Below are 14,547 nucleotides of genomic sequence, written 5' to 3'. Positions count from 1 at the left end.
TTAGTGAGTTAATCTGTAAAATAAGTGGATTGGACAAGGTGTCCTCCTAGGTTCTTTCCACCTTTGAATCTATGATCCTGGGTTTTTTGTTTTTTGTTTTGTTTTGTTTTGTTTTGTTTTATGGACCCTCTTGAATGGTTCTATTCGGCTATCTTTGTCTTTAATTTGTGGATAAAATGCTAAGGAGGTTAAAACAATCTTGAGTCCAACTTTATTTTCTCTCCCCTTTAGGGATTGGAGTAGGAGTACTGGTCCGAGAATATAGCAAGCTCTCAAACCTGGACAAGTTCTACTTTGCCTTTCCTGGAGAGATTTTAATGCGAATGTTGAAGCTCATCATCTTGCCTCTCATTATATCCAGCATGATTACAGGTACTCTCAGAAAAACTGATATCTATTAGCTCTTTGCTGGGTTTCACCAGTTAGAGACATATTCAGTCATACCAAGAGCTTTTGCATTTGGACAGTGGTTTTGTCCTTTGGGGGAATTGTTTGTGAGAGACTTACAAATGAACTTAGGTAATGTTAATGCTCTCAATTCTTGCCTCTCTGTCTCTGTGTGTGTATGTTTTTTGTTGTATGTCTTTGTCTCTCTGTGCCTGTGTCTCTGTTTCCCTGTGTTTTTGTCTCTTGTCTCTCTATCTGTCCCCCCTTTCTCTCTGTATTTTTGTCTATATGCTTCTTATCTGTCTGTGTCTGTCTGTCTGTCTGTCTGTCTCTCCTTAGGTCTTCATTAGTTAATTCAGATAATAGTTCTTCTAAGGGAGACACTATTATTCAGAGTTGCTATAAATAAACTCACACTCAGTGACAGGAGGCAAGAGAAAGAACATTTGGTTATCTAAGTACCAGCCAGTGTCCTCTGGCAAAACAAGGATGTCAGTTCTACTAGCATTTCATATAACTCCCCTTCTAGGCTTCTGTAGCTTGAAGAATGTAGACGAAAAAAAGATTTTCCAGGTAGCTATAGGTTGAATCTATATCTATTTAATTGAGATAGCATCACAAACATAGGGCTGAAAGGGATCTCAGAGGCTATCACGTCCAACCCTCATTTTTTTAGATGAGAAAACTGAGATTTATCCAAGCTCACCAAGATCACACAGGTAGTAAGCATCAGAGGACAAATGTTGTTCCTGCTGCATTACTTCTATAATATAACAGAATTTTAGACTCCAGTCATTGGGTCTAATTGGGATAAAGGCAGAAGCTGGAAGGAACCTAAGAACATCTAATCCAAATCCTTCATTTCGCAAATAAGAAAGTTGAGACCTAGTGAGAAAACTGATTATTTCTCTCTTAATATTAATAATGAATCATTGAATTAGAAGCAGGATTTTTTTTTCAGAAGCTCATAGATTATTCAGTCTCTAAAGGGCATTGTTGATAGATGAGATTACAGAATCTCCAGGGTATTTGCCTTTCAATCCTGAGTGAGACATACTTTCTAGAGAACTTAACAAAGAATTTAATATGAGGTGAATTCCAGCCCATTGTGTTGGGTTTGGGTAGGGGAGATAGATCCTTTTGTCTAGATTACCCTAGATGGGATGATATGGATATAGAAAAGCCTCTTTGACCAAGACTGTGTGATCAGAGTCACTTCCCCCAGTCCCTCATTAGGATAGATCCACCTTTCACTATAATATTCATTCTTCTCAATAATTATTAGCCAATTGGAATCTATTGCCATCCTCAAGAACACCCATTCTTCCAAGAGCATATAAGGGTTGAATAGGTTCCATAAGGGGGGTCTTCAGCATTCAAGAGTGTCATTAACCTCTTTTATTAATTATTGCTTTCATTATTAATAAAAATGATTAATTACCCAGAAACTATGTCTCTCAAACTTTTTATACATCACTGTGGACAAGGAATTTCCCCAAGACCACAGTTAAGTGTCAGAGCTGAGATTGAAGCTTAGGACCAGTGATTCCAAAAAATGACATTCTATATTGTAATATGTGATACTGCCCACAGCAAAGATACAAAGAGTTTTCTGGTGCCATCACAGTAGAGCAACTACTGAATAGCCAAGAGAGCCAATACCTCTAGCAAAGTATTAGCTTTTATCACTCTTAGCAAGTTACTCAGGATCTGAGTTTTGTTCCTTCATCTGTTAAAATTGGGATAATAATACTTGAACTGTCCACCTTACAGATTTATTGTGAAGGAAACCCTTTGTAGAATAAAAAGAATTATAGAAAAAGCTCCTACTTCTGCAAAGAAGGGAAGATGAACTTTCTTAAATCTTCTGGTACAAGTTTGGGGGGTTTCTAAGTGGCATGGTGGCTAGAGCACCAGGCCTACAATCAAGAAGATTTGAATTCCTGAATTCAAATCTAGCCTCAGACACTTAGTATCTATGTGACTAGGTAAGTCACTTCACTTCGTTTGCTTCCATTTCCTCATCTGTAAAATGATCTGAAAAAAGGAAATGGCAAACCAGTCCAATATCTTTTCCAAGAAAACCTCAAATGGGGTCACAAAGAGTCAGGCACAACTGAAAAATGACTGAACAACAATAAACTTAGTTATTATAATTTACTCGGCATTCAATTTTGTCTACAAGTCTCTTTCCCATTTACATTGTTGTATTCATTGCCTACAGTTTTTTCCTGGCTCTACTTACTTCACTGTACATCAATTCATATAAGCCTTGCCATATTCATAAGTTTTCTATTTGTCATTTATTATAATGTAGTTAAATATTTCATTACATGCAAGTACCGCAATTTATTTAGCCATTCTACAATTGATGGCACCTACTTTGTTTTTATCCTATTCAAGAATATGACAATGAAAAAATGCTTAGCCTTATAGGCTTTAGAATTAAAAGCAACCATAAAAATCATCTAATCTCCTGCTCCTTAAACTGTGGTTCATTATCCTACATGGAGACTCATGAATGAAGGTGGAGGGGTCTGACATTATGATTTATTATCAATAAATATTTGGTGTGTATATCTATTTTATATATCTATATAACCAGGGTTATGTAAAATTATTCAGCCAAAAAGAGATTGTGAGTAGAAAAGTTTTTAGAGGTCCTGATCTCCCTCAGTTTATGCATGAAGAATATTGGGACTTGCCCGGAGTCTCACAGATATTAAGTGTCTGAGGTCAAACCTAAAATCAGATTTTTCTGGCTTCAGGCCATGTACTCTATCTTCATTGTCTTTAGCTTCCACCAGGTAGATAAGATAGGATTTGTGTAAGGGAAGTGGGAAACTTTAAAAGCTATACCTGCTGCCAAAGACTTGTTTCCTTCAATTTTCAGTATAGTGGCTATTTAGGACCATTTGGAGATCATTTAATGCAACTTCTTCATTTAACAATTGAAGAAACTGAGGCCTCAAGTGCTTAAATTTTTTGCCCATGGTAGCAATGACACTGCTGGACTTGAACCAAGACCAAGAGTTAACCCAAAGTCCACTAACTCCAAATCCAGCATCCTTTTTATTTACACCTTCTGTCCCATCAGTATGGTTCAATTATAGTCTTAAGAGAATTCAATACACAAAAATTTTAACTTCTAGCACAACTGTATTAGGGAACATTTGCTTTAAAAATAAATTCACTGCTGAATTTCTTTAAATAAAAAGCTACTATGGAAATCAATAAATAATAAACATATATTAGGCACATACTATATATCAAACCAGGATACAAACTAAAAAATGAAACAATCCCTATTCACTTAGGAGTTTATATTAGGTGGGAATATACTTTAAAATAGTATTGCACACTAAAAACTCGTCAGTTTTACATATGTATTATTTATAAGCAACTTTTTAGGAAGGTATCCATTGAATGAAGTAAGAAATACTTGGACTAATCATGAGATGTGAAGGTTTCTGTAAAGTTTTAGAAACCATTTGCCCAATCTATACCCTAGTAGGAATAGCCTCCCCAACAATCCCAAATTGTCATCCAAACAGTCAGTCAATTTTTACTTGTTGATCTCCATAGAAGGGAAATCTAACATTCCTTTAGGAGAGCTCAAATTATTAGAAAGGGTTTCCTTTAAGCAGAAACCTTTACTTACTGGCTCTGAATTCTCCTCCCTTGAGCCAGGCAGAACAGACCTAAAAACAATATATCAACTCTACCTCCATCCTCAGCCTCTTCTTCTTCAGACTGAAGGTAAAAAAACAGATAGGGGAGCATCCAATAGAGGAATCTTTGACCTTGCCTTCATTTGGGCAATAAAATGTGCAGTGATGTGACCCTTGTGTTAATGGGAAATGACTTTCACTCTTTAAATTAGCAGGCCACAAGAAAGCTAAAAATGTTCTCTTCTAGAGCATATTGCCTGTTCATTCCCAACCTTTCCTCCTCCCTCTTCCCTGAAACACTGAAGTTAATCAGGGTGGAGCAGAAAGTTATGGATGAGACAGAATGTTCAAAGGTAATATTGTTTGTAAAGGTGCCATATTTAAGATTTTTCCTTGCCTAAACTAAATCTCAAGTTAGACTCATCATAAACATATATATATGTGTCTGTTTATATGTATGTATATTCATCAAGTTATTTAATTCCCTTTTCTTCCATGCAAATAAAATTAATACTGTCAGATAAAGTTAATAGCATCATTCATGACTAACCATATAAAGTTTTCAGGATTAGAATAGACAAACCATTAAAAATTCATAAATAAATATTCTATTCAGTTTTGTAAGATACTATGCCTATTTATAATGGATGCTCTAGAACTACAGTATAGTAAAGATTAACTGTATTTCTCGCTTCACACAATGGATGCTTTCCTGAAAATTTGCTTATAAATTATGTTTACACAAAACAAATGAGTTTTCAAGGTACCTGATTTTCTATTCTTTTTTTATTATCTATATGACATAACACCATTTACAAAGAGAAATAATGCCTTACTTTCTTAGAAGACTGATAGGAACGTTTATGTTGTTGTTATAATTGGTTTTTTAATGAATGTTTAATTTCTAATCCTCAAAACTTTCTTCATATTATTATTCATGAGGGTCATATTGATTTTATCTGTCCACAGAAATGACATGGAAGGATGGTCCAGATTAAGCAATCAAAGGGAAAAAATGAATAGACAATCAGATTTTAATAAAGATCACTTCAATAATAATATATACACACTTTGGTATAATTGTATTGTGCAGAGACTATTTGAAAATGACCAACATTCATGATCTGAGACATTTATATGGTTAAACTTCTGAAGTATATTTTACACTTAACTCAAGTTTGCAAATAATCTATGGATATCAATAATCATTGATAAGCACTAAATATTCCAGATGGGATTTTCTCCCAGTTTTTCCCAGCTGCAAGTCAATTCAACAGAAAGCAAAGTAGTACAATGCAGAGGTGTGAAGGCAGAGAACATGAGTTCCTATCTTGGCTCCTACTACATCTGTGGCCTTTGCATTGTGGCAAGACAGGTCTCTGGGTTTTAGTTTCCTTCTTTGTTCAAAGGGTATGATAATAAATATACAAATTGGCTCATGGAGTTGGTTTGTAAACCATAAAATGCTGTGTAAATGTGGCTTCCATGCAATTCTCTTGGTTCCCACTTTATTCACATGGAAAAAAAAGCATTTGTACAATATACAAATAAAGATCCCTTCTATATAGGAAATTTCATGGTCCAAGAATGGCCTTTCCTGTAGTGCTTCATTTACTATCTATATCATGTGATTATTTTTAATGTTTTTTTCCCATTTTAATCATCTATTTCCTATGCAACTTTATTAAATATAAGCTCAGAATTCTGGAGATCAGAAAATGATCTCCAAATGGTCCTAAATAGCCACTATACTGAAAATTGAAGGAAACAAGTATCCTACAGACTAAAACAGCATTATTGGCATGAAAATATGGAATTTTAGAGTCAAAACAACCCATAAGAATCATCTAGAATATACTGAATCAGGCCTATAACTTCCATCATCTTGGGGAATGTTGATACCACAAAATCATTTTATCTGTTCAAAATACAATGCTATATAAAATTTCCAGACAGTCACTTGTATATAATAGTGTGCTGGAAAAATGTTTAAAAGGCAGTTCTATAGTAGCAAAAATATCACAACATATTTTAAGTTTAATTCAAATTATTAACATTTCTCCATCACTTTACTAAGTCTATCAAATGAACAATAAAGTAAATCAAGCCCTAATATGTAGTTATGCTGATTTCAAGGGTGTAATTGTTCACACTGAAAATTTAATTATTAGTTCTTTCAAACTTATGTAAACTGGGTCCAACACACTCTCTGCATTTCCTTAAGTCTCTGATTGACTTGCTAGGAAGTAACTGGGAAAATTGGCCTGGAAAATTTTTGAGCAGAGTCCTTCTTGAAAAGCCCAGGGACAAGAATTTTTTTCTTCTGCTTCTTCTTCCTATGCTTACGTCAGACTTTGTTGGACTGTTCTTTGTCAAATATCTGACTCTTTTTTTCTCAGAATTTTCCAGGAATAAACTTTAGGAAAATTCTTGATGGCTTATTTGTAATAGTTAAGTATTTTTGAGTACCCATTATGTGCAAATCTCTCTATGAAGTGCTATATAGATTGGAAGGAATAGAGGGTGTGAGGGGAGGAGTAAGGAGAAGGAAGGAAGGGAGGGAGGAAGGAAGGAAGAGAAGGAGGAAGGGAAGAAGAGAGGAAAGGAGGGAAGAAAAGAAGAGGGAAGAGAGGAAGAGAGGGGAAGAGAGGGAAGGAGGGAGGAACAGAGGGAGGGAGAGAGAGAGGAAGAGAGGAGGGAAGGGAGGAAGAGAGAGTAAGAAAAAGAGGAAGGGGGAGGGATCCAGGGAGGGAGGGAGGCAGGAAAACACACATTTATTAAGTGTGTTCCAGGTTCTGTGCTAAGAAAAAGAAGACTGGATCTCTTCTCTCAAGATGTCTACTATTTAATAGGGAAAGCAGAATACATTGAACTCTATTGTAAATAATAAACTGTCATTATAAAGAAATGAAAGAATGAAGAATAGAGAAATAACTAGTATTTTATAGAATTAAAGGGCAATAAAACTTGGGTAAGAGCAATGAATTTGGAGTCTGGAATAGCATGAATTTAAAACACACCTCTATTACTTCTCTGCATCATTGATTAATTTATATAATCACAAGATCAGAGTTGGAAAATATCTCATAAGTCATCTAATTTACCTCACAAGATATTAAAAAGTAAAATGTTTCTAATTGTTAGAAAAAATTTTCCTTACTTGAGCCTGAAGCTGCCTCTCTGAAATTTCCACATGATCTGTCTAGCTCTTTCCTCCAGAGCTAAACAAAACAAACCTAATCCCTCTTCCACATGGCAGCCTTCAAATGTTAAAGATAATTCTCATATCTCCCCTAAGTCTTTTTAAGCCAAACATCTAGATAATGGCATAACTCATGGCTCCTCAACAACCTCAGAATGTTCTCCAGTTTAACAACATCCTGCTTTAAATGTGACATCCAGAGCTGAACATGAGGGACTTGGTCAGAGAAGAGTACAGAGGAATTGTCATCTCCTCTTTTGGGAACATTACTCTTCTTATCACAAACAAAGCTTTTTTGACTGCCATATCGTATTGTTGACTACATGTTGCTATAAAGTCTCCAAATGGTTACTTAACCTCTATACACCTTTTCCCTCAGTTTATAAAAGGGAAATAATTATAGATGCACTATCTACCTAAATAAGTTATTATAAGGAAAGTGCTTTATAAATTATCTCTTTGTCTCTCCCTTCCTTCCCTCCCTCTCTCTCTCCTCTCTCCCTCTTTCTTTATGTGTTTATATATACACATGTATATATACACACACTAGTGGTAGCAGCAGCAATAGTAGTAGTGATAGTGGTGGTAGTACTAGTGGTGGTAATAGTAGTAGCAATAACAGTAGCATTCCTATTGGCAGTAGTAGTAGTGGTAGTAGTTGTAATAGTGATAGTGGTGGTAGTACTAGTAGTGGTAATAGTAGTAGCAATAGCAGTGGCATTCCTATTGGCAGTAGTAGTAGTAGTAGTGGTAGTAGTTGTAATAGTGATAGTGGTGGTAGTAGTAGTAATAGTAGTAGGAGTAGTATTGGTGGTGGTGGTAGTGATGGTGGTAGTAATAGTAGTATTAGTGGCAGTAGTAGTGATAGTAGTAGTAGCAGTGGTGGTAGCAGTAGTAGTACTAGAGGTAGTAATAGTATAGTGGTAGTAGTAGCAGTGGTGGCAGTAGAAGTAGCAAGTACCAAGAAATGCAGTAATAGAGAAAACAGAGTACCAGTCTTGAATGCTAAGAAGGCCTGGGTTCAAATCCCACCATAGGCTGGGACTCTAAACAAGCAACTCTAAGTTGCCCTAGATAAGTATGTAAAACTGTTGTACAGAAGTTGCTGCTGACCTACTTGATAGAAGTAATTTCTTCATTTTTGGTTTTCTAGACCAGTGAAATGATAAGTCCTGGCTTTGTCTCTGCTATTTACCAGGACAAGTTGTTGTTATTCAGTTGTTTTAGTTGTGTCCAACTCTTTGTGACTCAATTTAGGATTGTCTTGGCAAAGATATCCGAGTAATTTGTCATTTCCTTCTCATTTTATAGATGAGGGAATTGAGGCAAATAGGATTAAGTAACTCATCAAGGGTCACATAGCTAGCAAATGTCAGCGGCTAGACCTGGAAGATTGAGGTCTTTGTGACTCCAAGTCCAGTGCTTTATCTATTGTACCACTTAGCTTTTTGGAAGGAATAATGTTGAAAGTTAGATTCAGATGGAATTGAGGAACATATTAAAATAAATAAATAAATAAATAAAAATAAAATAAAAAAAGGCATTTTGTTTAGGAAGAATGGTCAAGACAGAGCCAAGATGTCAGGAAGAAATCAAGAAGTTGTCTGAGCCCTCCCCAGTTTCCCTCAAGTCTCTAAACAGATCCTGGAGCAACAGAACCCATAAAAAGAGTAAAACAATTTTCCAGTTTAACATAACTGAAAAAGACATTAGCAAAGATCTATCTCATTTGGTTAAAAAGAGGAGAGCAACTCAACTCAGGCATGTCCAGGCAAGCCAGATGGAAACTTTTAAGCCACAGCACAGATCTATAACTGAGACTCTTCAATCTAGCTCAGCAGACTGGTGGCACAGCAGACGAGCTGTAAAAACCCCAACTCCAACACAAAAGGCAAATTGCTGATCTCAGAACCCCAGTACAAAAGGTGTGACTAGGCTGAGCCACTCCAGTGCAGTGGGCAAGTGGCAAGCATCTCAGGCCCCAGCATGGAAAGCCAGTGACCAGGCTTCTAGCCCATAGCACAAGAAACTTGGGACAATACCCCCTGTACTCCAGGAGTAGTCCTCTACTTTAAAAAAAAAGGGGGGGGGAACAAAAAAAAAGAGTCCTAACCATGGAAAGCTACTATAGCAACAGGGAAAATCAAATTACAAACTTAGAAGAGCACAACAATGTCAAAATGACTACATATGAAACCTCAAAGGGGAATACGAATTGGTCTCAAGTCTAAAAAGTCCTTTTTTGAAGAGCTCAGGAAAGCTTTTAAAATCAAATAATAAGAAAGAAGAATTGGGAAAGGGCATAAGAGTTATGCAGGAGAATTATGAAAAAAATTCAATAACTTGGAAAAGGAAGCATAAAAGTTGACTGAAGAAAACTACTCCTAAAAAATAGAATTGACCAAGTAGGGAAAATAACCATTGCCTAAATGAGAAAAACAATTCCTTTAAAAGTAGAATTAACCAAATGGAAAGAAGATTCAAAAATAACTGAAGGGAAAAAATTCCTTAAAACTTAAAATTGGGCAAGTGGAAACTAATGACTCAATAATAACATCAAAAATCAGTCAAACAAAATCAAAAGAATAAAAAGATAAAATAAAATGTAAAATATTTCATTGGAATAACAATTACCTGGAAAATAGATCCAGGAGAGATCATTTTTAAATTACTGGAAAATATTGAACAAACCTTGAAAGCCATGATCAAAAAAAGAAAGTCTGGGAAACATCTTTTAAGAAATTATCAAGTATAATTGCCCTGATATCCTAGAAGCAGAGGGCAAAATAGTCATTGAAAGAATTCTCTCATCACCTCCTGAAAGAGACCACAAAATGAAAACTCCAAGGAATATTACAGCCAAACTCCAGAATTATTAGGTGAAAAAGAAAATATGGCAAACAGCCAGAAGGAAACTATGCAAATATCAAGGAGTCACAGTCAGGATTACACAAAATTTAGCATCTTCTACCTTAAAGGATCAGAGGGATATTTCAAAAAGCAAAGGAGTTGGAATTGCAAACAAGAATCAACCCCAACAAAATTGAGCACAACTTTCAGGGAAAGATAGACATTCAATAAAGCGGGCCTAACTTTTCTGATGAAAAGACCAGAGCTGAACAAAAAATTCAATCTTCAAATACAAGACTCAAGAGAAGCACAAAAAGGTAAACAGAAAAAAAAAATTGTTATTCAATATGATTAAGCTGTTTACATCCCTATTTGGAAAGATGATATTTGTAATTCTTGAAAATCATAACTTTATTATAACAGGTAGAAGGAGTATGCATAAACAAAGAATGACTTTGATGTGATGATATTTTAAAAAGTAAGAGGGTAAAAAAAAAAAAGGATTGCACTGAGAGAAGAGGAAAAGGAAAGGCAGAATTGGATAAAATACATCACATAAAGAGGCACAAATGACCTATTACAGTAGAGGAAAAGAAAGGAGGTGGGATGAGCATTTTTTGAACCTAACTCATCAGATTTGGCTCAGAGTGAATAATGCACACATTCAGTTAGGTATAGAAATGAATCTTATGAAATAGGAAGTAGAAGGAAATGGGGGAAAGAGAAGGGAAAGGGGGTGCTAAGAGAGAGGGCAGAAATGGGAGGGGAAGGAAAGGAGGGCTAAAAGAAGGGAGAGCAGATCAAGAAATATGAGAGTCATAAGCAAAATACTGGTAAGGAGAAATAGGGTAAAAACAGAGAGAAAAGTATAAAGGGGGGAACGGATAAAGGGAAAAAATACATAGTAATCATAACTGTGAATGTGAATGGATAAACTACCCCACAAAATAGAAGTAGATTGCACAGTAGGTTAAAAACCAGAAGTCTATTAATAAAATGCATAAAAGAAACATTTTTGAAGCAGAAAGATACACATAGATAAAGGTAAAATATTGGGGTATAATATATTATGTTTCAGCAAAAGTAAAAAAAAAAAAAGCAGGGGTAGCAATCCTTATCAAAAGCAAAATATAAAAAAAAAAAATAAGGAGTCTATAGCTTATTAAAAGATACCATAGACAATGAAGTAATATTAATACTAACCAGTGGTATACATCCAAATCCTTAGAAGAAAAGTTAAATGAATTACCGAAAGAAATAACATAACTGTAATAGCGAGGGACCTCAATTTCCCTCTCTGAGAACTAGATAAATCTAAGCACAAAATAGACAAGAAAGAAGTTAATGAAGTAAATAGAATCTTAGAAAACTTAGATATAATAGACCTCTAGAGAAAATTTAATGGAGATATAAAGAAATCACTGGGGCAGCTAGATGGCACAGTTGGTAGAGTATCACCCCTGAAGTCAGTAGGACCTGAGTTCAAATCTGGCCTAAGACACTTACCATTTCCTAGTTGTGTGACCCTAGACAAATCACTTGAGCCCAATTGCCTCAGCAAAAAAAAAAAAAAAGGAATACACCTTTTTCCTCAGTGGTATATGGCACCTACACAAATACTGACCATGTATTAGAGCATAAAAACCTCACAATCAAATGTAAAAAGGAAGAAATGTTAAATGCACCCTTTTAAGATGATGCAATAAACATTATATGTAATAAAGAGCCATGAAAAAATAAGCTAAAAATTAATTGGAAATTAAGTAAAAGAATTCTAAAGAATCCTAAAGAATGAGTGGGTCAAACAACAAATCATTGAACCAATCAATAACTTCTTCAAAGAGAATGACAACAGAGACAACATACTAAAATGTGTGGGATGCAATCAAAGCAGTTCTAGGGAATATTTGATGTCTCTAAATGCTAATATGAATAAAATAAAGAGATCAATGAATTGGTCATGTAACTAAGGAACTAGAAAAAGAACAAATTAAAAATCTCAACTAAATGTCAAATTAAAAATTCTGAAAATAAGTGAGGTTAATAAAATTTAAAATAAGAAAACTATTTAACTAACAAAACTAAGAGCTAGTTTAATGGGGGAAATAATAAAATAAATTAATCCTTGATTAATTTTGATTTTAAAAAGAAGAAAAACATATTACCAGTATCAAAAATGAAAAGGGTAAATTCACCACCAATAAAGAAGAAATTAAAGCAATAATTAGGAGCTATTTTACCCAATTTTATGCCAATAAATATGACAATCTAAGTAAAATGGATGAACATTTACAAAAATATGAATTGCCCACATTAAGAAAAGAAGAAATAAAATATTTAAACAACCTCATTTTAGAAAAGGAAATTGAACAAATTATCAAGTAATTTCCTAGGGAAAAATTTCTAAACCAGATATATTTACAAGTTAATTCTACCAAACATTTAAAGAACTATTAATTGCAATACTATATAAACTATTTGGAAAAATAAGTGGAGTCTTATAAATTCATTTTGTGGCATAAATATGGTACAGAAACCAAGAAGAGCCAAATAAAGAAAAGTATAAACCAATTTCCCTAATGAATATTGATGCAAATTTTTTCAATAAAATATTAGCAAAGAGATTACAATTTATAATGATGATACTATATTATGACCAAGTGGGATTTATACCTGGAATGTAAAGTTGGTTCAATATTAGTGACAATATTAGCATAAATTATCATAATAATAACAAAACTAACAGAATTCATATGATTATCTCAATAGATACAGAAAAAACTTTTCAAAAAATACAGCACCCGTTCCTATTAAAAATATTAAAGAGCATTGGAATAAGTCAAGTTTTCCTTAAAATAATAGACCAATGATAGATTAGCAGGCATTATATGTAATGTAATTAAGCTAGATATTTCTCAGTAAGATTAGGGCAGAAACAGGGATGCCCATTATCAAATATTATAATTATTATTCAATATTATACTAGAAATGCTAACTTCAGCAATAAGAGAGGAAAAAGAAATTGGAGAAATTAGAATTGGCAATGAGAATACAAAACTTGCACGTCACAGATAATATGATATAATATACTTAGAGAATCCTAGAGAATCAACTAAAAAATTACTTGAAAAAACAACTTTAACAGTTGCAGGCTATGAAATAAACCCATGTAAATCATCAGCATTTCTATATGCTACCATATAGCCCAAAGCAAGAGACAGAAAGAAAAGTTCTATTTAAAGTAATTATAGAGAATATAAAATATTTGGGAGTTTACATGCCAAGACAATTCCAAGAACTATATGAACACAATTACAAAACATTTTCCACAAATTAAGTTAGATCTATAAACAACTGAGAAAATATCAATTGCTCATGGGCATACCAATTTAATATAATTAAAATGACAATTCTACCTAAATTAATTTACTTCTTCTGTGCCATACCAACCAAATTACCAAAAAAGTATTTCATAGAGTTAGAAAAAAATAACAAAATTCATTTGGAAAAACAAAATGTCAATAATATAAAGGGAATTGATGGGAAAAAATACAAAGGAAGTTTGCCTAGTCATTACCAAAACTGAATTATAGAACTACAATCATCAAAACTATTTGGTACTGATAGAGGAATAGAGTGATGAATCACTGGAATAAGTTAGGTACACAAGACATAGTAGTAAATGACTATAATAATCTACTGTTGATAAACTCAAAAATGATAAATGTTGAAGATGATGTGGGATAATTAGGACTGACCCAACCATTTTGGAAAACAATTTAGAACTATGCCCAAAGGGTTATAAAACTGTGTATACCCTTTGATCCAACGGTACCAATATTAGGTTTGTATCCCAAAGAAATCATAGAAAAAGGAAAAGAACCAACATGTACAAAAATATTTATAACATCTTTTTTTATGGTGGCAAAGAATTGGAAATTGAGGGGATGCTCATCAATTGAGGAACAAGCTACAGTATATGAATGTAATGGAATGCTGTTATAAGAAATCATGAGCAGGTAGATTTCAGAAAAACCAGAACCAGTAGAACATTGCACACAGTAACAGCAATATTGTGCAATGATCAACTCTACTAGACTTAACTTTTCTCAGTCAGTACAATGACCTAAGACAATTCTAAAAGACTCAAGTTAGAAAATGCTATACATATCCAGAGAAAAAAAATAAGGAGTCTGAATGTAGATTGAAACGTAATATTTTCACTTTTTTTCTCTCTCTCCTGGTTTTTCCCTTTTGTTCTAATTCTTCTTTCATGACTTGACTAATGTGGAGATATATTTAAAATAATAATACATGTATAACCTATATGAGATTACTTGCTGTCAGTGGGAGGAGGAAGGGAAGGGAGGAAGAAAAATGTGAAACTCAAAATCATATTTAAAAAAAAAAAAGGAATATTTTGGGCAGCTAAATGGT

At 34.0% G+C, this 14,547-nt stretch overlaps 1 protein-coding gene across 2 annotated transcripts in view; it reads left to right on the top strand.

Moving 5' to 3' along the window:
• SLC1A1 (solute carrier family 1 member 1) overlaps positions 1-14,547 on the top strand; it is a 108,914-nt gene that overhangs the window by 51,357 nt on the left and 43,010 nt on the right. For both annotated transcript variants that reach the window (XM_031962188.1, XM_003762127.4), the window contains exon 2: positions 232-372. In XM_031962188.1, the coding sequence (XP_031818048.1) occupies positions 232-372 (141 nt within the window). The remainder of the gene's footprint in view (positions 1-231; positions 373-14,547) is intronic.

The sequence above is a fragment of the Sarcophilus harrisii genome, chromosome 1, assembly GCF_902635505.1.
Source record: "Sarcophilus harrisii chromosome 1, mSarHar1.11, whole genome shotgun sequence".
NCBI lineage: Eukaryota > Metazoa > Chordata > Mammalia > Dasyuromorphia > Dasyuridae > Sarcophilus > Sarcophilus harrisii.
The sequence above is the reverse complement of the archived record's forward strand: the minus strand, read 5'-3'. Positions and strand labels throughout refer to the sequence as shown.